The sequence below is a fragment of the Cryptotermes secundus genome, unplaced genomic scaffold (assembly GCF_002891405.2).
Source record: "Cryptotermes secundus unplaced genomic scaffold, Csec_1.0 scaffold722, whole genome shotgun sequence".
Taxonomy (NCBI): Eukaryota; Metazoa; Arthropoda; class Insecta; order Blattodea; family Kalotermitidae; genus Cryptotermes; species Cryptotermes secundus.
The window spans coordinates 719,929-744,027 of NW_019729219.1; the positions used below are offsets into that span (position 1 = coordinate 719,929).

Sequence of the window (24,099 nt, forward strand, 5' to 3'; positions counted from 1 at the left end):
ATTTGGGTATGGTGCAATGGAAAGGATTTTAAAACGAGAGTCAGTAAATAGGTCATAAATTTATATACAACGTAAAACATGTGATATTCGAACCTGGAGAAAACATTTATTTCAACATTGATGCGCTTGTCCCATTGCTTGATCAATGTGTAGAATCTCGCAGCGTTGAAATTTTCGTCTGTTTTCTCAGCCACGTCCGCACCTCCGTTTCAAGATCATTGCAGTCAGAGAAACGTTTGCCACCACGTTATTAACTTCTTTAAGTGACAAACACTTCCTACCGTAAAGACGGAATATTTCTTTATGAATATCCTTTGCACTGAATTCTTTTGAACATAGAAAAAGGCGCGATAGAACGCTACTCTTCGGCAGTACACTCCTCAGTCACGATCGCCATTTTGACTACTGAAACCAGCCTCTTAACAAGCGAGTGCGCATCTGCTACTTAGACTGTCATGAAGATGGATTGTGTTGCTACCTAGTGACACACATAGGAAACCTATTACGTCCATTACATCTGTTTTACTTCCAATTGTGACCTATTTACTGATTCTCCCTGGAAATATAATTATAGTGTTACCCCGTACCTAAAATATCAGTGTCTTAAGAGACACTCACAAGAGGAGATACAGTGGCGTGAGCGTCAGGGGCTGAGACCAGAGCCCCAGTCTCACGCGACCCCTTTCTGCCTTCAGGCTGTCCTAACATTCAACAGAAATATTATGAATTTTGTCAACATATCACAACTGGGCAATCTGATATGTAAATACCCTCAGGTGCACGTGACCCCTCCTGCCTTCAAGCAGTCCAAACATTTAACTGAAATATTATGAATCTTGTCAATATATCATACTGGGCATTCTTTAACATACAATCTGGCATGTAAATACATATGTGAAAATCAGAAACACTCCATGTTTTTACGGCGGGGACTATTAGGAGGGCAATATTTCAGGATGTGATGCTGTTTAGAACGGTGGAGACGTTTACTGACATGCTACAGAATGTTTACAAGACTACACGGCGTCACAGCCCAAACGAAAATATCTAATTAACGACCTCCACAGAGCTGAGTCCTTTCAGAAAGGCGCCGATCGCTCAGCTAATGGAGAATTTCTTAACTTTTTGTGGAATTCGAAAGTTTATTAATGCATTCATAAGAGCCCGCCACTGGTTCTCCCAGAAAACAATACATACCGAAGACAAAATGGAAAATAAAAAGAAAAGAGAAAACATTCTAAGAAGAGTTCTGATATATAATTTCTTGAAAAGGACGTCCATTCTCGTTTGCTTATTTTTCATTTCTTATTATTGGACTTTCGTTGCTGCTATTTTCTCTTGGCTGCTGGATGGTTTAGAGTTTTCTTTGGGATGAAGGGTTTTGACTGTAAGTGGATATGGTGTGTACTCTGTAAGAAGACGCAAAACAATGATGCTTCACCGAGACCCCCAGAAACGTTTTGACGTTAGTGAGCAATGGGTAATAACTAGCGAAAAGCACGTAGAAATTTGATTGGGAATTTGTTGCAAGTGTAAACATTAAACTAAGAAAACTAAAGTGCGAGGCTTGAGTTGACAGTTGAGAATTCCGAGTTCTTCACGGGCGGCTCTGACAAAAGGACCTGAGCACGTGAAGCTGAAGAATTTCCACTGTCAGAAGATGTTCAAGGGACCTGCTGGTGTAGACACAGCAGGCCGGGAAAAGGCTTAACAGGTGTTGTGCTGATTTGTAAAATATGAAGATAGGCGATAGAACTGTAATTACTTGTGTTTCCGGGTGGCGTGTATAAGTGATCAGCAAGTCCATCGCTATTCAAAACTTAGTCTATAGTCACTTCTAAATTGTGACTATATGTGTGTGTGTGTGCGCGCGCGCGCTCTTTACGGAAGAAGATTCGCCTGATAATTTTCTTAATTAGGGTGGTCTAAAACAAGGAGATGCTTTCTCGCCACTGCCTTTCAACTTTGCTTTAGAATGTGTCATTAGAAAGGTCCAGGATAACCAGGTGGGACTGAAATAAACGGGATACACCAGCTGCTGTTCTATGCTGATGTTATAAATCTATTGGGACATAATATAGATGCCATAAAGAAAAACACAGAAACTTGAATTGATGCTCGTAAGTTCCAGAAGTAAATACAGAGAAAATTAAGTACATGTTGCTGTGTTCGTCACCAGAATACAGGGCAGATTCATGGCAAAGAGGAGATTAAGCTCGGGTAATGCTTGCTACCATTCAGTCCAGAATATTTTTGTCTTCATGTCTGCTGTCCAAGAACATAAAAATAGAATAAACAAAACTATAATTTTTCCTTGGTTCTGTGTGGGCGTGAAACTTGGTCTCTGATATTTAAGGGTGGAACATAAATTGAGGATTTTTGAGAACAGGGCGCTGAGGAGAATATTTGGACCAAAGAGAGATGAAGTGACACGAAGCTGATAAAAATAACAATAATTAGTAGTTTCATAACTTATACTCTCCGCCAAATACTCGTATAATAAAAACGATCAAGTGAAGCAGGATGAGATGGGTAGACTATGTAACACGAATGGGGCGATGAGGAATGCTTATAGGATAATGGTGGGTAAACCAGAAAGAAACTGACCATTAGAATGGCCTATACGTAGTTGGATGAATAATATTAAAGTGGATTTTAGAGAAATAGGATGGGGGCATGAACTGGATTGACCTGACTCAGGTTAGGAACCAGTGGCAGGCAGTTGTGAGCACTACAGTGGACCTTCGAGTTCCTCAAAACTTTGGGAAATTCTGGTGTATCTTAGTGACTGGTAGCTTCTCAATCAGGGTTCAGCTGTATAGAGTAGGTCATTTATATGTGTTTGGGTAAATATTATTACTTGCATATTTAATATTTTAGGGAACTAAGGAAAAGCACATGCCATGTAATTATAAATATACAATTAAAAATAAACACATAGTTACATATTTCAGAATATGAATCTGTAGTGATCTACTAACTACTATTTCCTTTGAATGCACCGTATCCATTCAACGTTAAAGCAGTCGTTATGCTGATACTTCACAAAATAACAAATTTATCCCTTTTCTTTCCACTCCATTCGCAATTCCCCAGTCCAAATAAAATATTTTTTCACTGAGAACTTCACTGTCTCTGCGACTCAATCTATCAGTTCCGAGCCCCTCATTACTGAAGTCCTCGAGACACCTTACATACAGGCCTACTTTTGAAATGATGGCCAACTCCTTTTGTGTCCTTCATGAATGTTTTTCTTCTTTTTCTTCTTGTCCTTTAATATGAAAGTTTAAAGTCCTTTAAGTAAAGCTTCATTCATATGCTAAATGAAAGCCCCACCCCATATTATGCAGTAAGAGTGTTGAAATGCAAGGCCTCACCAAACTATCAAACTTCAATTCAACCAGCCTGAGCCATAACGTTCAGGCCATTTATCTAATAAGTTAGTCATCACAAGGTGGGAAGCACAGTTGCCACCTCCCTATAAACATAACCTTGTCACGTTTCCTTGCTATGCTCGTGACCAGTTTGTTATAACTTCTTTACATAGGATTCACATTTTCCCAAACAAATTTTGCTCTGACCACACCTAAAATAATTCACACCTAATAACTTTTCTATTTCCTATTGAAGCCACAAAATATAACTATCTTTGAGGAAGAGACGCACATGTAAACAACACGGGCTTCTAGGACACACCTTGAAAACCTATTTTCAACTTATCAGATTTTTATTAATTTGCCTCTGAACACGACAATTTCATATGGGCGTTAATGTGGCTCCATAGCCGACCCGGATGCTGCAAGTAAGAGAAAAATCCAATCCAGATTTCTGTTTTGTCCAGCCCGTGACCTAGTCTCTGTATCAGCTCAGGTATCCTCGGTAACAGGAACTGAAACTCTAGAAAAATACTAGCAGTGGAAATCAAATTCTTGGGAAATGCGAATGGATGTACAGAATTGCATAAAATTAAAAGTGATGATGTATGGAAATAGTTAAATAAAATGAATCATTTGTGTGGTTCATGCCGTGGAACAAGTTTGATACAAAATATTGCCTCTACACGTTTTGACCAATTCTGGCCGTCACCACAATTTACAACAAGCAGTGCAAAGAAATATTCCAATATGTTGAAGTTAGACTACCATAAGGGGATTTCTACTTGTACTAGAAATCTGGAATAGATAAAAATGTTAATGTAATTAATATGTGTTTTATTTTTACAAATAATCCGTAATTATCAGTCAATATTAATTCAAAATTTTGAACGTAGATGAATATGGCGGCGGCTCTTTTCCGTATGTCCTTCTATGGGATGTGTGTGTGTGTTCCAGTGAACACAGTGGTAGACATCCCCTTATGACAAACTACATCTTTAGTACGTGTAAAGCACATTTTTGTAGTGTTGGCTGTGTCTTCCGGTGATGGTCCCCGGTTGTCAAGCACGTAAAAACAATTTTTATATGCTTATACTAATTTGTTGGACCAGACGAACATTGCCGCTAATTCGTGTACGAAGAAGCGCAGGGCTTTATATGTCTCATAAAGGCTAAAAAAGGTAAAGCTATCCCTGCAACAGGATGTGGAGGCCCATAGGGCTGTGAGACGTCGAGGCTCCCAAATTTTATCTAGAAAATCCGCTCACAAATGGCGGTGAGGTTGTCAGCCTTACGCCCTGGCCGTCCTTTACCCCCAAGAATATTCCTGAGTACTCATTTCTGTTAGAAGCTGAGTCGACCCCAGGGCCATAGTGCGGCTGGAAGGATTAGATCAATTAAAAAAAATCCACCTCTTTGGTACTCAAAGCCGCGACCTTCCGGCTCGTAGCATAGTGCCTCAACCAACTACGCTAGCGAGTACCCAATATGTCTCGTATTCAGATATGTACTTAATACAGAATAAGTAGGTGACCACGCAGGCAAATGTTTAAATCATTTGACCGGAAACTGTCGGACAGCCGAAGCTTGCATTTAAATGCAACGGAAGGGACACAGCTATTCAGGTAGACATTTAATAGATGAGTTGCAACAGCCACAAGCCTAAGGTGGACACGAGCACTACAAGAAGACATTTATATCTATCCCATCTGAAGTGTATAGCCAAAATCATCCCTAGGCTTAAAACACCACTAAGTCATACTTATTAGGTAAGGGGCTGAGTTAATGGGGGGGGGGAGTTCCGTCTTTACAGGGTTTGAAGCTTCTACCGTTCGGGCAGCAGCAGTCACTACACCGACTGAGCTATCACGGCTTTTCTTCTGAACTACCGCAATTTAGTTATGGATTCACATGCTCATTAAATTTTAAAGAACCTTCAAGGTTATTTGTATTCTTTGTTTTTGTTATTCTTTCATAATTAGAATTATTTACATAATAGTAGCTACTGCTGAGTAAAATCGTGTGAAGAGCCTACAGGTTCAACACCGCTGTTTGCCACTGAGCCAGTTACATCCACTTTCCATTCCACCAATAACACTCCTTAAAATCCACTTGAACACTATTCTCCATCCCCTCTTCGGCCTTCTGAGAGTGTCTTACCCAAAATATTTCGCAACCAAAATTCTGTATATATCCACAGATTTTATATAGCATCCCTAGGGCGGTTTGTGTGACTAGAAGGTTTATTCACACTGAAACAGTTTTCATTCCGTTGCCAGAAAGCCTCTAGTGAAGACTGAGAATCCTACTGAGTGTGTGACGGTGAACTGTGAATTGCGTAAATCAGTGAGAACGCTGTGTTGCTTGTAAGTAAGGGGTTCGTATCCGAAATATCAATAAATACAATCATCAGATCTAGAACCCGTTGTTCTTCACGCGTAACCCCTACAGGTGACAATATTTAATTCATTCTCATCTTATTAGGAAATTTACGCATACAGCGTGTTCATTATCCTATTGATCGAGATCTCCAGTTCGTGAGAACTAACTTTTTATGAAGAAAGCAGTCTTCTGGGATGTGGCACCGTGTAGATGTGGTGTTAATCGATGTTTCGGAGGAACGTAAACGTTTTATGTTTGATCAAAATCAGATTAATGGTTCTAGAGTAATGAAATGACACAGCTTGAAGTCCCTCCCCTTAAGTCTTTTGAAAACAAAAATAAAGGATAAATGCCTGTTGGATGGAACTACAAATATATATTTCATGTTTCATTGCAACTTTCTTCGGAACATTTTCCGCTTTGGAAAATATACAGCGAGTTCAGTTCAAGATGCGCAAACAAATGTAAAGCACCCTTGAAAGTTGCCCGATTTTACTCATAATTGGAATAAATCAAGAAATTTCACTATCCCTTCTCAGTGCAAAATATTATGAAAACTCATTTAGTTCTTCTCGGAATCGACAGACCGACAGTCACAATGAAGCTAAGAGATATTTTCAATATTTCATTGGAAAGCGACAAGTTCCGAGGCTGTACAACACACATCGTTCTTACAATGGCATCCCATGGTGAACAGGTTTATAAGTAACAAATATACATATATATATTTTTGTATGCATTATATCCTGTAAGGTTTACTAGCAACATCTCGAGAGACTGGCCTATTTCTCAGACTGAAATAACTTCTCAGCCTGTCCCAAGGTCTTTCCTAATAAGCGAAGTACAGCTCAGAAAATTGTTCTCCTTTAAATTAATTTAACATTTCCCGATTGCGTTCCTGTAGACAGTCATAAAATAGGAGTCTGTACTGAGGAGAACAATGTGTTCTGACCTTCCAGGTGGATCTCAACAGGAACCATCTGACTATATAGTCCTCTTAAAATTAGCTTCACTTCCGGTCGAAATGTTAGTCTTGGCATCTTCACCCTTTCATCTCAGTTTGACTGGCTCCATTTCTCACATGAAAACCACGTTTTGGCTATAATTCGGAATGTAACAACCAGTTCTTTACCTCTGTGATGCTTTATCAGGCACGTGGTCAGTTCTGTCACGTACAGTAAAATGCCAGGTAAAAAGTAAGTAAATGTACCCCTGCAACAGGCCGTGGAGGCCCATAGAGTTGTGAGATGTTGAGGTTCCCACATTTTCAAAATGTGATTGTACTATTATCATGTGGTATTTAGAATTTACAGGAACACTTGTGATCCTGACCTCAGTCAAGGGCAGATACAACTTGATCATTAGGCACGATGATTTAGAGTGTAGCCATGCAATGTGCAATATTAATAATATTCATCACGATCCTATATCAACATGAAAGGCCGATCATTGAATCGTATGGCTCTTAATGAATATGAGTTTAATGGATGCAGTTGAATAAAAATGGAACAGGGCGGTTTTGCAACTCGCAACGAGGGACGGAAAGTCTCTCAGAAAACCAAGTTCAGTTGTCAGGTCTGGACAGACAATGCTCCTGAGTTTTTCCAAGAGGAACAAAAGTATTTAAGAAGTATTTAAGGCATATTTTCAACCAAGTATGGTACGGTAGGTGAGCATTAGAAGCTACCAGGAAAATTTAATTTTATGCACTACGGTACTTCGAAAGGAGGGTGAAGATAAAAACATTATGAGGAACTTCGTAACTTGTAATCTTCTCCAAGTATAATTAGAATGTTCAAATAAAGGAGGATAAGATTGGCGTGGCATGTAGCACGCATTGGGGAGAAGAGGAATGCATAGAGGATATTGATGGGAAAGCCAGAAGGAAAGAGACCACTGGGAAGAAAAAAGCGTAGGTGGGTGGACAATATTAAAATAGATCTTAGAGAGAGAGAGAGACAGAGGATGATATGGATTGGATTGATCAGGATAAGGACAGTGGAGGGCTCTTGTGAACACGATTATGAATCTTGGGTGCAATAAAATGCTGGGAAGTTCTTGAATTGTTACCCAATTGGCGGCTTCTCAAGAAGGGCTCGGCTACGCGAGTGAGTCACGGTACTTCTAGGGTCTCCTCTCAATATGAAGCTCAAATCGGATTTTCGCCGATATTCCCAGGAGCGGACCAATAAGCTCTAATCCTTTTTTGAATAGCTGCCACAACTACAATAAGTGTAAAGGAAATTTAGAAATTATGCTATTCCCCTTTACTACAGAGGATGTTAGCCCAGCGGTAACAATTCTGACTTCAATTCGACAAGTGCCATTTTCGATTCTGGACAAGAACATCGACTATCCTGACTGAGGCACCTCGTGGGATTCCTCTACTCTGCAACAAGTAACGATATTTTGTCTTAAAGTAAGCCTAGATCACTTTCACCCGCATTCTCCCCAATTCATTACCTACTCTCATGCAGCCAATCGAAACCATACACACGTAGTAGAAGTTACTAGGATAAAGGTAAAAGTAAACTATCCCTGTAACAGGCCGTTGAAGCCTAGAGCTTTGTGAGACGTCGAGGCTCCAACATTATCTAGATAATCGGTTCACAGATGTCAGTGAGTTTATCAGCCTTACGTGCCGGCCACCTTTGACCCTCCAGAAAGATTACTGGGACTCATTTCTGCTAGAGGCTGAGTTAGCCCCATGGTCATAGTGTGGCTGGAAGGATTAGATCAACTGAAAATCCAATGACTTCATCGGGAATCGTACCCTCGACCTTCATGTCTATAGTAGCATAGTGCCTCAATCAACTACACTACCGCCTGCACCCCTTAAATTAAGTGGCTGCTCGTATCACAGTTTACTCTGTTTCACTGGGGCAATTTTTTGAAGTTCAATAGACGTTAAAGGAAATACTGATTTCGTGACGACGCTCCGGCGTTATTCAGAAGGGGCTTCAACAAGAGATTTCAAGAAAAGATATTAAATAACGGAAGTAGAAGTAATAAATGCAACAATAAAGCAATATTTAGACACAAAAGCCATAAATCTTCCAATGGACCGTAATTTCATATACGGTACCTTTCATATGATCCGTTATATTGCAGGCTGATTGTAAAAGGAAAAGACGAAATTTTATTTGTGCATTAAAGACATTTCATCACGGATCACTAAGGAATTTTCCTTTCCTAATGGTCTAGTGGTCAGAGTTCCTGGCTACAGATCCAGAAGTCCAGATTCAATTCCCGGCGCTACAAGATTTCCTAACAAATAGTGGGTCTGGAACGGGGTCCACTCAGCCTCGTGAGGATAATTGAGGAGATATTTCAAGGAAATAGCGGTTTCGGTCTAGAAACCCGAAATTAACGGTGGTGGGAATCCTTTGAGCTGATCACGTGACACCTTTCTCTCCGCTGAGTTGGCATTAACTTCGCCGAAAAGCGGTGGTCGCTGGGTCGGTATAGTTCGCTTGCGGACTCAAGCCACGGAATTTATTCTTCTTTGTAGTTTATTTAACGACGCTGTAGGCAAATAAAATTATGTATCATTGGATGACAGATAACGAAACTGTACTGAACTGTATGAAGGAAGCGGTCGTGAACTTATTAGAGAGTATCCCGGAATTTGCCTGGAAAACATGAGCAAAACCACGAGAAATCTCAGTAAGGTAGACGGCATCACAGCCGGGATTCGAACTAGCCACTTGCGAATACAAGTCGGAATTATTATAATTATAATTATTATACTGCTTTAGCCACCTTGCTAAGTTCAGTACTATAGCTCCTTACTGATGGTGGGTTTGGGCCGTCTCCAGTAAGAACTTGACATTTCTACACAATCATTTGAGAGCCGAGGTAGCGCAGTCAGTATAGCGACTGCCTACGTGCTGAACGACCGAGAGGTTACAGTTCGAGTCCCGGTAGGTTCAGAATTTTCTTTCCTCCATATCGTCCACCCAACCTCCTATCCAATGGGTTCCAGAGGCTCCTTCCCCCGGGGTAAAGCGGCCGGGGCGTGAAACTGATCACTCGCCTTCAGCTAGTGCTGAGGTGAAGGAAATGTAGATCTATATATCCACTCCCCATACGCCTTCATGGCGTAGTGCCTAATTAGTTCTTAATCATATACACAGTCGATACGACTCCTTGGACAGGGGATAAGCCGTTCACAAGGCCGCTACCTGCACACACAGGGCAGCACGAACACAGAATAAACGCAGACAGACGTCCAGGCCTCTAATGGGATTCGAACCCAAGATCCCAGTTTTCGTGCATGAGAAGACGGTTCGTGCATTAGAGTGGACGGCCACGTTGATCGGCTCGGTATCTCATCTCATAGCTAATATTGTGCTGATTGTAGTGATCTTATACAGAGCGATGAGATGGGTGGGTTTTGCACGCGTGCGAAATATGAAAAATGCATATACTCTGTCAATTATACAAACGCGACGGTTATACTAACCTGATCAGTAAAATTAGTGAATAATAGAAATAGCAAGAAAGTTGTGGCACCCCTGACACAACAGGTAACATAAAGGAATATTTTCTGTCATTTCTCCATTAAAATGATCTAGTGGAGACAAAAGAAATACTGGGATGTGGGGGGGGGGAAGAATAGGAAAACACGAAAGAAACCCGGCATTTTCAAAGAAACGAAAATGTCTAACTGGAGGGGGAAAGAAATTGAGAAACAGGGAATAAAATTTTGTTATGGTTTTTCCTCTTATAGTCTCCCTGTTCTTTCCTAGAGGCTTTTTCAATTAAACTGCGTCATTTTAGTGTTGCGATATAAAATGAGATTTATTACTGCAGCCACTCCCCCCTCCCTCAACTCCTTACAAGATTCATTCTCTCTCACTTCTACCAGAACCTATGTTGTACCCTGCTTCGCAGCTTCTTTGATCAAAATACAACGACGACGTTCTTGCATTTTACGTGGAATAAGGCTTCTGATTTTTCTACACGCGGCTAATACACATGTCATTACCACAACTGTAATGGAAATGAAGAATAATTAATAGTATAGACATATTTTCTTTTTTCTTGGCACTACAGCCCCAGTGGGCCTAGGCCTACCTCCATGAACTTCTCCGTTCACTTCGGTTTTTCTAGATCTTACACGTTCGGTAGGACTCCTTGGGAGGGTGATCAGCTCTTCGCGAGGCCACTACCTGTACACAAACACAGAAAAACGCACACACACAAACTAAACATTCATGCCCTTATGTGGGATTCGAACCCATGATCCCGGTTTCCAAGCGAGCGAACACAGTACATGCCTTAGACCGCATGGCTACCGTGATCGGCAGTATAGACATATACATAACATAAATTCCGTCAACAAAGAATGAAAGTAAAATTATAAACTAAGATAGAAATATTATGAATGATTCGAGAAAAGACAAACATTTCTAAAAACACACAGGGATTAAATGTAATAAGAATAAACAGGTAAAGTTGTCACTGTGCTAAACTAATTAAGCACGCAATGACGGTGTATGGGGGAGAGTGGAATTATAGAGCCACATTTCCTTGACCTCGGCACTACTTGGAAATGAGTGGTCAGCTTCACGCACCTTCCGCTTTAATCCCGTGAAGAAGGTCCCGGTACCCATCGGATAGGAGGCTGGGTGGGCCCCAGAGCCGGCCTAGAAGACGTGGAGAAGAGAAAATTCTTGACCCTACTAGGACTCAAACTCCGACCCATCGGTCGCTATACCGATTCCAAGTCTACGTAATAAGAATAAAATAAATAAGAAGGAACCCAGCGACCCGGAGATTCCAGATGCGAGGCAGCAGACNTTTGTAACTTTAACTTTAATCTTTAACTTTGTAACATTGTATAGACTGAAAACAACGCTGGACTCTAACCGGCTATTTGAGTGCACTAAACACCTAATACGTGCATATACACTATGCAGAAGTTAACCACATCAATCAATGGCGGATTGATAAATGCAAACTAGAATGTTACTGATAAGTCGCTTGGATAACCGACACGTGAAGGAAGGAACGGTTGAAGTATCACAGATAGAAGTTCTGCATGAGAAACGCATAACCAAATAACCACGTTGACTACAGTTTTCTGTAACAAGCTAATGCTATCCCAACGCATCAAGGAATTTTCTCCTCTTAGGGAATAATATGATACATCGTCGTAATCACAACGACCTGCCACTGAGCCTTGTCTGGAGCCAGATTAATCCACTCTGTTTTCTCATACGCTATCTATTTAAAGACTAGCCTTTTATGCCTAGGTCTCGCCACTGGTCAAGTCAAGAAATAAAGATATCAAAACTTACCATAAACCTTCAGTTAGCCCCGAAATTCATAACGCCTACTCCATATTTCCTTTGCTTGTCATGCACAGGGGCTTTAATGTTTTTAGCACAGTAACTTCTTTCAAAACGACTCATCCAGATTTTACGAACAGGGAGAACGAATAAGTGCCGTTCCTTTTAGATTTTTTGGAGTCGCATTTCCACACTGGCCCCGCTATAATTTGACATAGTTCGACGTTCTGAACGTGACAAAAGTACGGAATTTTCTTCAATATATGCAAGATGTCCAATTGCATTTTAAAATGCAGAGAGATCTCAAATGTATGAATAACAAAAGGAAAACAAATCACCACGTATAAAATTGGGGTCATGTAAAAGAATGTTTTTATTCCTAGTAGGGTGGGACTAAGTCCCTCGTACTGCGGCCACTTCTGGCCTGTTTTACCAGCCCTATGTGATAGGTGAGGGTGATTGTGGAGCAATTGGTGGAATGAAGATTGGCAGGGGAAACCGAAGTACTCGGAGAAAACCTGCCCCAACGCCACTTTGTCCACCACAAATCCGACTTGACCAGACCCGGGATCGAATCCGGGCCACCGCGGTGGGAAGCCAATGACTAGCCGCTTGAGCTATGACGCGGCCTTTTTCCTCGTATAACTTACTGTCTCTGATAATTACTTTTTATGACACATCACGAATCTTATCGGGGAAAAACATGTTTACGTCCTTAATGGAAAGCGTCTATCAGAAGCCCTTAGGGCTATTCGTTCAGATATACATATCCCGGAAGGGGAGACTGTACAATGCCATTTTATATAACTATTCTTATCAGTCATGTCACATGATACAACTACTTGTGGGTACGGGTATGCAATACACGCGAGTCCAGTTTATCATGGGGATAGTTTGGTGAGGTTATGCGAGGTTGCGACACTGATCCTGGGTGAAGAAGAAATTGCCAAGAACGATGTTTAGAACAGAGGAAATGAAGCTAATGGGAAGATGAAGAGCCTTACAAAACGAGAAACGTCATTATTAGATTACTGTCTTCTCTAATACGAAAGGGTGTAATTTGGTAGATAGGCACCAACGTTTCGGAGGGACCTGCTACCTCCAGCAGCAGATTCTTCAGAGAAGTTGGTACATATTTACCAAACTATACGGCAACACAATCCAGAAGTCAGTTAGCTATCGTAATTCACAAATACTATTATGTTATCCAAACCAGTGGGTTGTGTACCTATCATGAGGGACAGAATACTGCATACACATATTTTGTCAGAAAACCTGAAGGGAAGAAAAATGCAGATAGTAGGATAATGTTAAAGTAATAATGAAAGTAGGGTGTGTGTGAACTGGATTCATCTGGCGTAGAATAGGGTCCACCGGTGGGCTGATGTGAATACGAATATGAACATACTGGTCCATAAAAAGCTAGGAATATCTTGACTAGCTGAGCCACTATCGGCAACTCAGTTCAATTCAAGAATGAAAGAGCGAACTCAACCAATGAGAAACAAAGAAATATACACAACAGGAGATGTCCGCATATGGTCAGTTAGCTGACATGTCTTTCATTCAGACATATCTTCATTATAGTCATTTAGTATCGGGTCTGAACGTGAAATTGCTAAGTTTATTAGTGTAAATTTACGAAACTGGAAAACAACGGCATTATGACGACATGAGATATTTTTTCGGTGGCAGCAACATTATGAACTACGGAAAGTATAGAGAAACTTGCATGGTAATGTTGTATTCATAGCATCATCGTTCCGAGCCCACAAATACGCCAATCCATCTGCAAGAGTTAGAGCATGCTTATAATAAGATAATCGATAAAATATACAAATAACTTATTTTCTCTAAGCAGACGAAATTGAACACAAATGCAAATTCAAGATATGTTTTCGAAAAGACAGAGCTAGTAGAACAGACACATTCGCGTTACATATTGCCACGTGTAGGGTGGTAAACATGGCGAGTAACTGTGGGTTCTAGATCAGATTACTGGACTTATTAGCACTTCACTTACACACATTCTCTCTCTATTAATTACAATTAATACAGCACTATCGTTGATTTACACAATTTTTAGTACACCGTTGCACACGCACTATGCTTCTCTGTTCCCACTAGTCGTCTCGTAGCAACGGATCTCAACGCAAAAATTATCACTTCAAATCACATCACTATGAAGTCGTTTAATTTTCAACAACTCTGTACTGCTCTATCCAAATCTGTACTCAATGTTCACAATTCACGCTCCAGTCTCGTCCTTGTACTCCCCTGCTGAACCTTCCTGGACTCTGCACTAACTTAAGCTTAAATAGGCCTTCGTTATATAGGCGCCCTACGGACAATACAGAAAACAAGCCACGTGATAGCTAGTAGCGTTGAAATATGACGTCATTGCACCTGCGTGGAAGTGTGTTTACCGAGCCGTTGCGTAGAAGCGGTTTGCTTAACCTCGTTGTTTTGCAGGGCGTTTATCGAGCAGTTGCTTGGCATTGCCTTCACATGTCAAAATATAAAAGTTGCTTTCTAACATTTAATATAATGATTTAGAAGCAATGACAAATAATGCAGAATGTTTAAATTATCAGAGAAGTAAGTGCTACTGCTGTCTGTAAGCGTATCAGTAATAACCTAGATACGACAAAAAATGAATTCCGACAGACATTTCAATGTGTAGTTCCATTCTGTTTATTTCATTAATCTTGCACAATAGGCATAAAGCAAACGGTTTATTACTTTCTAGTCATATTAATGAAGCCACTACAGAATTCTAAGTATTATCAGTATTAAAGTTATTAATCAAGAGGATGTAATGGACGTGACATGCAGCAGTCATGAGAAATGCATTCATTTTGTTATAAAGCGCTAAAGAAAGAGACTACTTGGAATCTTAAAGAGTAAGACGTGTGGGAGAATGGTATACAAATGAACCGTAAACAAGAAGTGCGATAGTGGCATTCAAATTATGCACGATATATCTGTTTTTCTTGTGGCTGGATCATACATTAACACTTATGAATTCCTTATTTCTTTAATGAAAAAAAAAATTATCCACCAGCTGAGCAATTATACTTTCCTCCAGGACTCTACTCAATTCACTCTCTCGTGGGCTTAATTGTTATAAACCAATATTCAAATTTATTCCATGATGTGAACGAAAGAATTGGTTTTTAACTAAACTGACTACGCTGATAAGAAAACTGACAGAATGTTTTATCCCCCAGTTTTATTGTCTACACCCATTGTTTTGTGTAAGGCATGTAAAAGTATGTAATGTAAGGCATGTAATCGAATATAATAGCATTCCCAACAATGAAAGAATTTCAGTAGTAAGCCCACTACATATTTCGAAATCAGCTGCTCAAATTTACACGAATTCAGCTGGAATATTTTACGGAATGCTGCTTACATATCAATTAATTTTGTTGGTTAGAGCAGTTACTTTCCATCTTCCACTTATAAACATCCGAAATAAAACAGCAATAATTGCTGTAAAAATTATGATTCACATTTAGTAAGCTTATTACAACAATTAAATTTATTATGCTTGTGTTCATGAATTTTCGGTTATGATTCGCCTTTGATAGTATCATTCCGAAATACATTTGAAAATGTGCTAGATGATATGACAGCGTCATATCTGCAAACCATTCTTAAGTGAAGAAACGGAAAAGTTTACACCGCTTATACAAAACGTCGAATTATTTCGACAATCTTCTTAAACGCCCGTCAGCGGCAGTCAGGTTCAAATAGACGTACTTACCATTAGATATAATAGAAACAGTGATTGGACTTACCCCGCTTCTGCATGAAACTGAACAGGTCGTCCAGGAATTCCTTTCTTCTGGGATCATCATTTATCTCGTACAACTGCAAGAAGTAAATAACTTCGTCAAACAGAATACTGTCGAAATTATACCACTCAGAGGTAAGGATAACACTGAATATATTTGCACTGTCTTAACAAAATAGTATACAACCTTCCTTAAGGAATGGTGAACAGACCTTTCCACTCGGACACCTTCCAAATCATTAACTCACTTGAACTTACTTACTTACTCATGGAGCTGAGTACTTCTGGAGAACTAACTATTTAAATAATTTGATACAGCAGAACTATATTTCAGAAGCTCACCTAATTAAGAAATTCCCAGTATAATTTTTAACCCGAAGATTAATTAGTGTTCATGAAATCGTCACTGAACCCTTTTCTGAACCAAATTGATCGAGTCCTCACTGGCAACATTTCATCAATATTATCTCCCTTCTTCGTCTAGGCTTTCCAGGTAGTAGCAGTATATTTCCTTCAGAGTTTCCTACTGGGAACTTATATGTACTTGTCATTCATGCTTGCTATATGCTTCGCCCATTTCAGCCTTAATTTTGTCATCCTAATAATATCTAACGAATAGTACAAATTATGAAACTCGATATTATTGCAATTCTTTCTGGTTCCCTGTTCCTTCCCCCTTCCTGAGTGAAAATATTCTCCGCTGAACCCTGTTCTCAAAAATTTTCAATCTATAAAAGGTTTGAAGCTTTCACGGCAAAAGTGTGCTAAATCAAATCTTGTCAGGCGAGCAGCAGTGTCAATATTGAGTTAAAAAAGAAAAATTCAGAGATCTCTTCCATCTTCATCATCCAGGCCGACGTCGGCCTTGATGATGGTGCCACAGTGGATTTCTAAGGCTTTGATTTTTAACTCAACACTGACACGGCGGATCGCCCGAGAAGAATGTGCTTTCTTCAAGGTAAGGTAACAGTAAGGTAAAATCGTCCCTCTGCCCCTCAACTAATTAAGCACTACACCATGAAGGCTTATACGGAAGTGGCTGTATAGATTCAGATTTTCTTGACCTCGGTACTAGCTGGAGGTGAGTGGTCAGCTTGACGTCCCGGCCGCTTTAGTCCAGAGGAAAGAGCCCTTGTTATCCATTGGACAGGAGTTTGAGTAGACCCCAATGCCGGTCTGGTTGACGTGGAGAAGAGAAAATTCTTGACCCTTCAGGGACTCGAACTCCGACCTCCTCGGTTGTCCAGCCCGAAGTCAGTCGCTACGCCGACTACTCTGTCTCAGTGCCCCTTTCTTTGTATCACAGATCAAATTTCAAACCCACAAGAAACGACAAACTAGCAAATGCTTATGCATTCTCCATTTAGTATAATTTTCCTAACATTTTCTCTGTCAGAGAATGATGAAAGAGTGTCGTTAAATATTCTAAGAATGAAATAACATTCAATGTTCGAGCAGTATAAAACCGCTCCACAGGTACATGATTTGTGTGGATGCACAGTAGAAAAGTTAAATTACCTAAGAAGCAGATAAAACTAAGTGTACGTTGACGCGTCGTCACCAGAATGCACGGCAACTCGTAACAAAAAGACATCTTTGCAGATCCTTTGAAAATGCGGCAAGTTCTAATAATTTCGAGCTATAGTAAAACCTCAAAATCGCATAATTAATTGGGCTAATGTTTGCTACCGTTCAGTTCAGAACCCTTTGTCTTCTCTTCTGCTGCCTATAAGCACAAACATTAAGGAACACAAATTCTGCTTGTAGCTTTTTATGGCTTTGAAACTTGGTCTTTGGCATTAGAGGAAGAAAATAGACTGAAGGTACTGCAGAACAGAGTGGTCTTGAATATATTTAGTCCGAAGAGGGATGAAGTGACAGGAGGTAGGAGAAAACTGCATAATGAGGAGTTTCATAACGTGTACTCTTCTCCAGATACAACGAGAATAATCACGTCAAGGAGGACGAGATGGGCCGGGAATGTAAAACGCATAGAAGGAAAAGGCATGCATACAGGATCTTGCTGGAGAAACCAGAAGGAAGAAGTCCACCTGGGAAGACCTAGACATACGTGGTAAAATAACATTAAAATTAATAGAAATATGGGACGGTTTGATAGGGACTGCATTGATCGGGCTCGTTATAGGTACAAGTGGAGGGCTCTTGTGAATACGGTAATGAATATTTAGGTTCCACAAGATGGAAAATTCTTGGAGTAGCTGAGCGAGTGGTGGCTTCTCAAGGACTCAGCTTTCTTAACTTACAAGAAGAATTAGCTAGAGTTTCAGGGTTCGAGATGTCCAAATCTGTTCCATGTTAGAGGCCCTATAATACAACTTCTGTAGCTGAAACGGTGATGTTTAAATAACTAAGTTCTCCTGAGCCTCCAGGCCTACTACATTGAGCATTCTATCCCCCCTCACACACACACACGCACACAGATTGCAATTCAGCCATTTTCTTCGGCAGGACTGTAAAATTGATTACGCCTTGGTCTCTTCATATATCCTGTCTCTCTCGCACCTCATTTGTCTCTCTTCTCATTTCTTCCTTCTCCAATAATTTGTTCTCCTGTTCCTGCCATTTACTATTTATTGACTTGCCTCATTCCTTCTTCTAACATCTCACCTTCTCTTCAAACACTCGGCTCTTCAAGATACAGCAAAGAGTACGAAATTAATTGTTCGCCATGAGCAAAAAACATTTTTCTTTAAAAAACTTGACCCATTTGCACCCTAAGTCGTTACAATCCACGTGATTGATCTACGTAAATCAACAGGATCACAAGTTGCAACGGAACAAAAGGAAAAGATCAAACAATTGTCCTGCCTTAACATAAATAAATGTATACTCCAGTTTTTGGAACGAAGATGAACGTAGATAATACTGGTAAAACAACCCCTAATCAATTTCGGAACAGAAGCGCCACGCTCCCCTGCCCATTTTCTATCTTCAACAATCATTAAGACAATAAGCGAAAAAAATGGTTGTTCATTATAATAACAAACATTCGAATTTGTTATATCAGCCGGGAACTTTTCAACTGCCAAATACATAGCCTACATCATAATCTGAAAAACGTTTCTTTCCCAATTTGAACTCCTCTGAAAATAAAGAACTCATCTACTACCAAAAGTACAATCTGCTATAAATAAATTTCATTTCGTGCATCCTGTTGTGTTACAATATACAACATCTTTATTATATCGATCACAACACAACTAATATCAAGATCAGACCACTTTCGGCCCTGCTACATGTTTCGGCTATTGAAAGCCATCATCAGGGAAACACATGATTAACACAAATACACACACACTACTGAACCGCAGCACCAACGGGATTGGATACAATATTATTAAAATATATAGAAACGCAATGAGGTGGGCAGGTCATGTAGCACGAATGTGGGAGACGAGGAATGCGTATAGGATATTGGTGGGAAAGCCAGAAGGAAAGAGACCACAGGGAAGACCAAGGAGTAGGTGGGTGGACAATATTAGAATGGATCTTAGAGAGATAGGATGGGGTGGGATGGATAGGATTGATTTGGCTCAGGATAGGGACCAGTGGAGGGCTCTTGAGAACACGGTGATGAACCTTCGGGTTCCATAAAATGCTGGGAAATTCTTGAGTAGCTGCAGAATTGGCGACTCCTCAAGAAGGGCCCAGCTCCATGAGTAAGTAAGTAAGTAATAAACGCATGATGTAAAAAATACATTAAATCAAGTTATATAAAACAGAAGTATGATATAAAATAAGAATAAAATTCTTTTGGTGTTTTTACATCAACGTGCCAGCCGTTGGTTTGTGATTTGTTTTTTGTTTCGTTCCCACGGACAAGTTGGAATATTCATACTTATGCGTATATAAAATTGTGTATGAGGCTCATAATGTAGATGTAGTAAAGTAAATTATAATATTAGTCAGTGCCTCATCTCACAAAGTATTGTCCGTACTGTAGGAAATGTAAACAACGACTCGTTGTTTACATAACCATTGGGCTATATATCCCAGATTATATCGCAACCATCACTGAACCACCTAAATATCCAGCTCCATGGAGCAATGCCTGTCTGGAGCAGCTGATAGTCTCTCAGCTACTCAACCACTAATGTTTGTAGGCTACAGTATCATACACTGAATACTGGCAAGTTCCAGAACGTCTTCCAAATTATATACAGGCCTACACCAGCAAGTGGACAATGGTCATCCCTTTGTCAAAATAGTGGTACAGAATATCGCAGAAGGAAAGTTCAAATTTTGGGAGGCCATGGTATTGGTAAATCTAAGAAAATAATTAAATATGTAGACGTGACCTATTCCGAACAGTTTCGGAGATAGAGCTATTTTACTGTACAGCATACTGTACACACAAGCCAAAAGTCACATCCTCACACGAGTTGTAAAGTGCATTGATGCTGACAGTTGAATTTTCGGAAATGTATTGTACTAGGTGAATGGTTTAAAACTTTTATGCTTCATCGCTAATGCTTCTCAATTTGCTTTAGAATATACCATTAGGAAGGTCCAGGAAAATCAGGTGGGACTTAAATTAAATCAAATGGGACACATCACCTGTTAGTCTATGCTGATGATGTGAATCTACTGGGCGATAATATAGGTACCGTTAACAAGAACACACAACTTCAATTAGCGCAAGTAAGGAGGTGGGTCTAGAAGTAAACACAGGAAAAAACAAGTATATATTGCTGTCTCTACACCAAAATTCAAGGCAAAATCAGGACATAAAGGTAGGTAACAGATTATTTGAAAATGTGGCACAGTTCAGGTATTTGAGAACGACGATAACAAATCAAAATCTGATTAACTAAGAAATTAAGAGGCGATTGAACTTGGGTAATGCTGCCTACCATTCATTCCAGAATCTTTCTTCTTCCCGTCTGCTGTCTAAAAATATTAAAATTAGAATATACATAACTGTAATTTTGCTTGTGGTTCTGTATGGATGTGAAACCTGGTCTCTGACTTTAAGGGAGGAACACAGACTGAGGGTGTTTGAGAACTGGAGGAGAATATTTGGACCGAAGAGAGATGAAGTGACAGGAGGTTGGAGAAAACTGCATAATGAGGAGCTTCATAACTTGTACTCTTCTCCAAGTATAATTAGAATAATGAAGCCAAGGAGGATGAGGTGGGCAGGGCATGTAGCACGAATGGGGAGACGAGGAATGCATATAGGATATTGCTGGGAAAGCCAGAAGGGAAGAGACAACTGGGAAGACAAAGGCGTAGGTGGGTGGAGAATATTAAAATGGGTCTTAGAGAGATGGGATGGGATGGTATAGATTAGATTGACCTGGCTCAGGATAGGGACCAGTGGAAGGCTTTTGTGAACATATTAATGAACCTTCGGGTTACACAAAATGTTGGGAAGTTCTTGAGTAGCTGCACAAGTAGCAGCCTCTCAAGAATGGCTTAGCTCCATGGTTAGCGATGAGTGATTTCACTAGCTAAACTGTACCAACTTTGTTACTTGAACAATACATACCAGTATTACAAACAATACGTGATATCTCTTTATCAACAATTTTGGAACTGTACAGTGAAATAGCACTACCTCCGTAACCGTTCGGAATAAGATATATTTGCATATGTATGCATGTATGTATGTATGTGTGTATATATATATATATTGCTTAGGATCATCGATACTGTGATTTCCCAGAATACTGACCTCTCTTCCTGGGAAATTAACTAGATTAATTTTCCCTCTTGTGAAAGTAATCAAATTATAGCTGAGAAATATGAAAAGAAAAAATAAAAAAGGATCAGATAAATTTAAAAATTATCTTTCTACGCCAAACACCAAATCAGTGTGATATATGCTCTTATGAATAAGGGCTGGGGGAAGCCTTTTCCTAATTAAAGGCCCTCTTTTGTCTCTTATTTCGGAATTGTTGGTACAAAGGTTGAAAAGTACAAAGACTTCGATTAGCACAATGTCACATCGTTTTCAGAAAAAATTCAGAGTGCAATAGTTCCCACATACACCATATGTTGAATTATTAACGAACTCTGAATTTCGATCACAGGCTGTATTTGTGGACTGTGCATGATGTGGGGATTCAATATTGACTTTTCCTTAACAGCAATAACAAATTGTTTTTATAATGCAGATATGCTGTGCTTTCTGTGCTGTAGCAACATATTTACATGAACTCTGGGCTTCATAGGCCTCATTATGCCTAATATCTCCAACAGGCCTGCTAACGGCCATAACTGAATCATTAACATGTGCAACTGAGATAGTTATTACAGGACTGAAAGACTATGACCAAAGTACACTGCCATGAAAACGTAAGGGAAGAACAAGTTCAGAGTTACAAGCTTGTGAAGGAGACTGGTAACGTAATTTATGCTCCGGCCACCTTACCCCCGAGGGTGTATCTTGATTAGCACTGGCTTGATTGGGAGCAGTGTGCTTGTGATGTAATCTGATCTTGTGGATGATAAGAAAAATCTATGTCCATTTGGGAATTAAACTCTGGTTAATCAATTAATAGCCAGTTTTCAAAATTTAATTTATAATTCTACTCAATCTACGTGTAGCAGAATCCTTATTGAGAAGGTAACATTCGTTCATATAGCTAATTCTCAACATTTGCTATGTTCACAAGAAGATCTTACTGCTTTCGATCCTGAGCTAAAAGAATCCAGCATAAACCCCCCCCCCCCAAACTCTACTTTATTTAAAGTCTAATACGCCTCCCTCCTTTTCCAGTTGAATCTTTCATTCCGATTTTCCGACCAAAATTTAGTGTGCATTTTCTACAAGCCCAGGCCATCTAACTTTCGTCAATTTATCATCCTACTAATATATGACGAGCAGCACAGATTATAAAGCTCGTCAATGTGAAACTTCATACAGTTCCAAGTACTTCATCCGTGGAAAGTGCAGCGTGCATTTCTAAGCCCAAGAAATGCTACGTTTTTAGTGTATGAGAATATAAACGGTATTTCCTAGTGAAGATTTAGTTAGTTAAAGGTAGAAACATGAATCTGAATTTTGAAGATTTTTTCTGAGACTGTACCAGTGGTTTATTTTCCTTATTAAAACGTCACGCAGATGTCAAGCATGAAACAGTATACCGTGATGTATCAAGTCTTTTGAATTAGGACCTATATCATACAGGTAGAAGCCTATCTCCGTTTCAACAGGCAGACACTTTGTGGTGGTCATGCCGGAGACCTGTATCAAAGGAACAGAAGGAGCAAGAAAAATGGGAACCGCCCCCATGTATTTTATTCCGGCGGTTTTTAACCTTCATCCAAAGATTCCGAATTTCAAATTAATCTGACACTTCTGTTACTTATGTCCATTTTTCTATATTTAAAGTACACGCTACATGAGACTACACGGAATAATTTGGGACGGAGTAGCGGTATGTGTGAGCAGAATTCAATTCCAGAAACGGAAAGGATTGTTTGCTTTGATGCTAATTTCTCCTGATCTGTTCTGAGGTCCCACCAGACTCCCGTCTATTAGATATTATGGATCTATGGATCTTACCTAGAGAATATATTTTTATTTTTATTCTTAGTCCTAGGACACCATAGTAATACATTACTGCAGCTCCTACTGGAACAACAACAACGAAGAAGGTTAAAGAAATTATGGCCAGCAGATCTACTTGATGGTTGAAGAGGATCTCTCANGTGGAATGACGATTGGCAGGAGAAACCGAAGTACTCGCAGAAAATCAGCCCCAGCGCCACTTTTTCCACAACAAATTTCACATAACCTGACCAGGGCTCGAACCCCGGTACCTCCGTGAGAATCTAGCAATTATCTTCCTGACCTATGGCGCGGCCTACCTATAGATTAAATGACTGTTTTATCGTGAATCTGATCACTCACCTATGAATGTGTGCCATAACTCATGTAGAGGGATTGTTGGCGAGTTCCTGGTGTCCTATACGTATCTGTTGTGGGTTCTTACCTATAAGAATCCTGTTAAGCACGGTCGATGAAAAAAAGATATCTGCAAATTATGTTCATGTTATGAAACATATCCCGTGCTTATAAACTGAATGAAGCTCTGTCTGGATGAAAATGATTTCGGGATCCATTTTACAACAAGGTTTCCCGGAACGTGTTTTGCAGGAAATGTGCTAAATGCCCGCGGCCTCATGCCCAGTACGCGTGTCCTATACCAAAAAATATAATGCCGATAAATTCACACTTAGGAGCTTAAAGCTAAAGTTTAAACTATCCCTGTAACAG

The 24,099-nt window shown here is 39.9% G+C and overlaps 1 protein-coding gene across 2 annotated transcripts in view; it reads right to left on the bottom strand.

The window, feature by feature from the left end:
• The window catches only part of LOC111865536 (protein dead ringer), a 540,220-nt gene that overhangs the window by 155,439 nt on the left and 360,682 nt on the right, over positions 1-24,099 (bottom strand). For both annotated transcript variants that reach the window (XM_023853648.2, XM_023853649.2), the window contains exon 4: positions 15,856-15,928. In XM_023853648.2, coding sequence (XP_023709416.1) covers positions 15,856-15,928 — 73 coding nt within the window. The remainder of the gene's footprint in view (positions 1-15,855; positions 15,929-24,099) is intronic.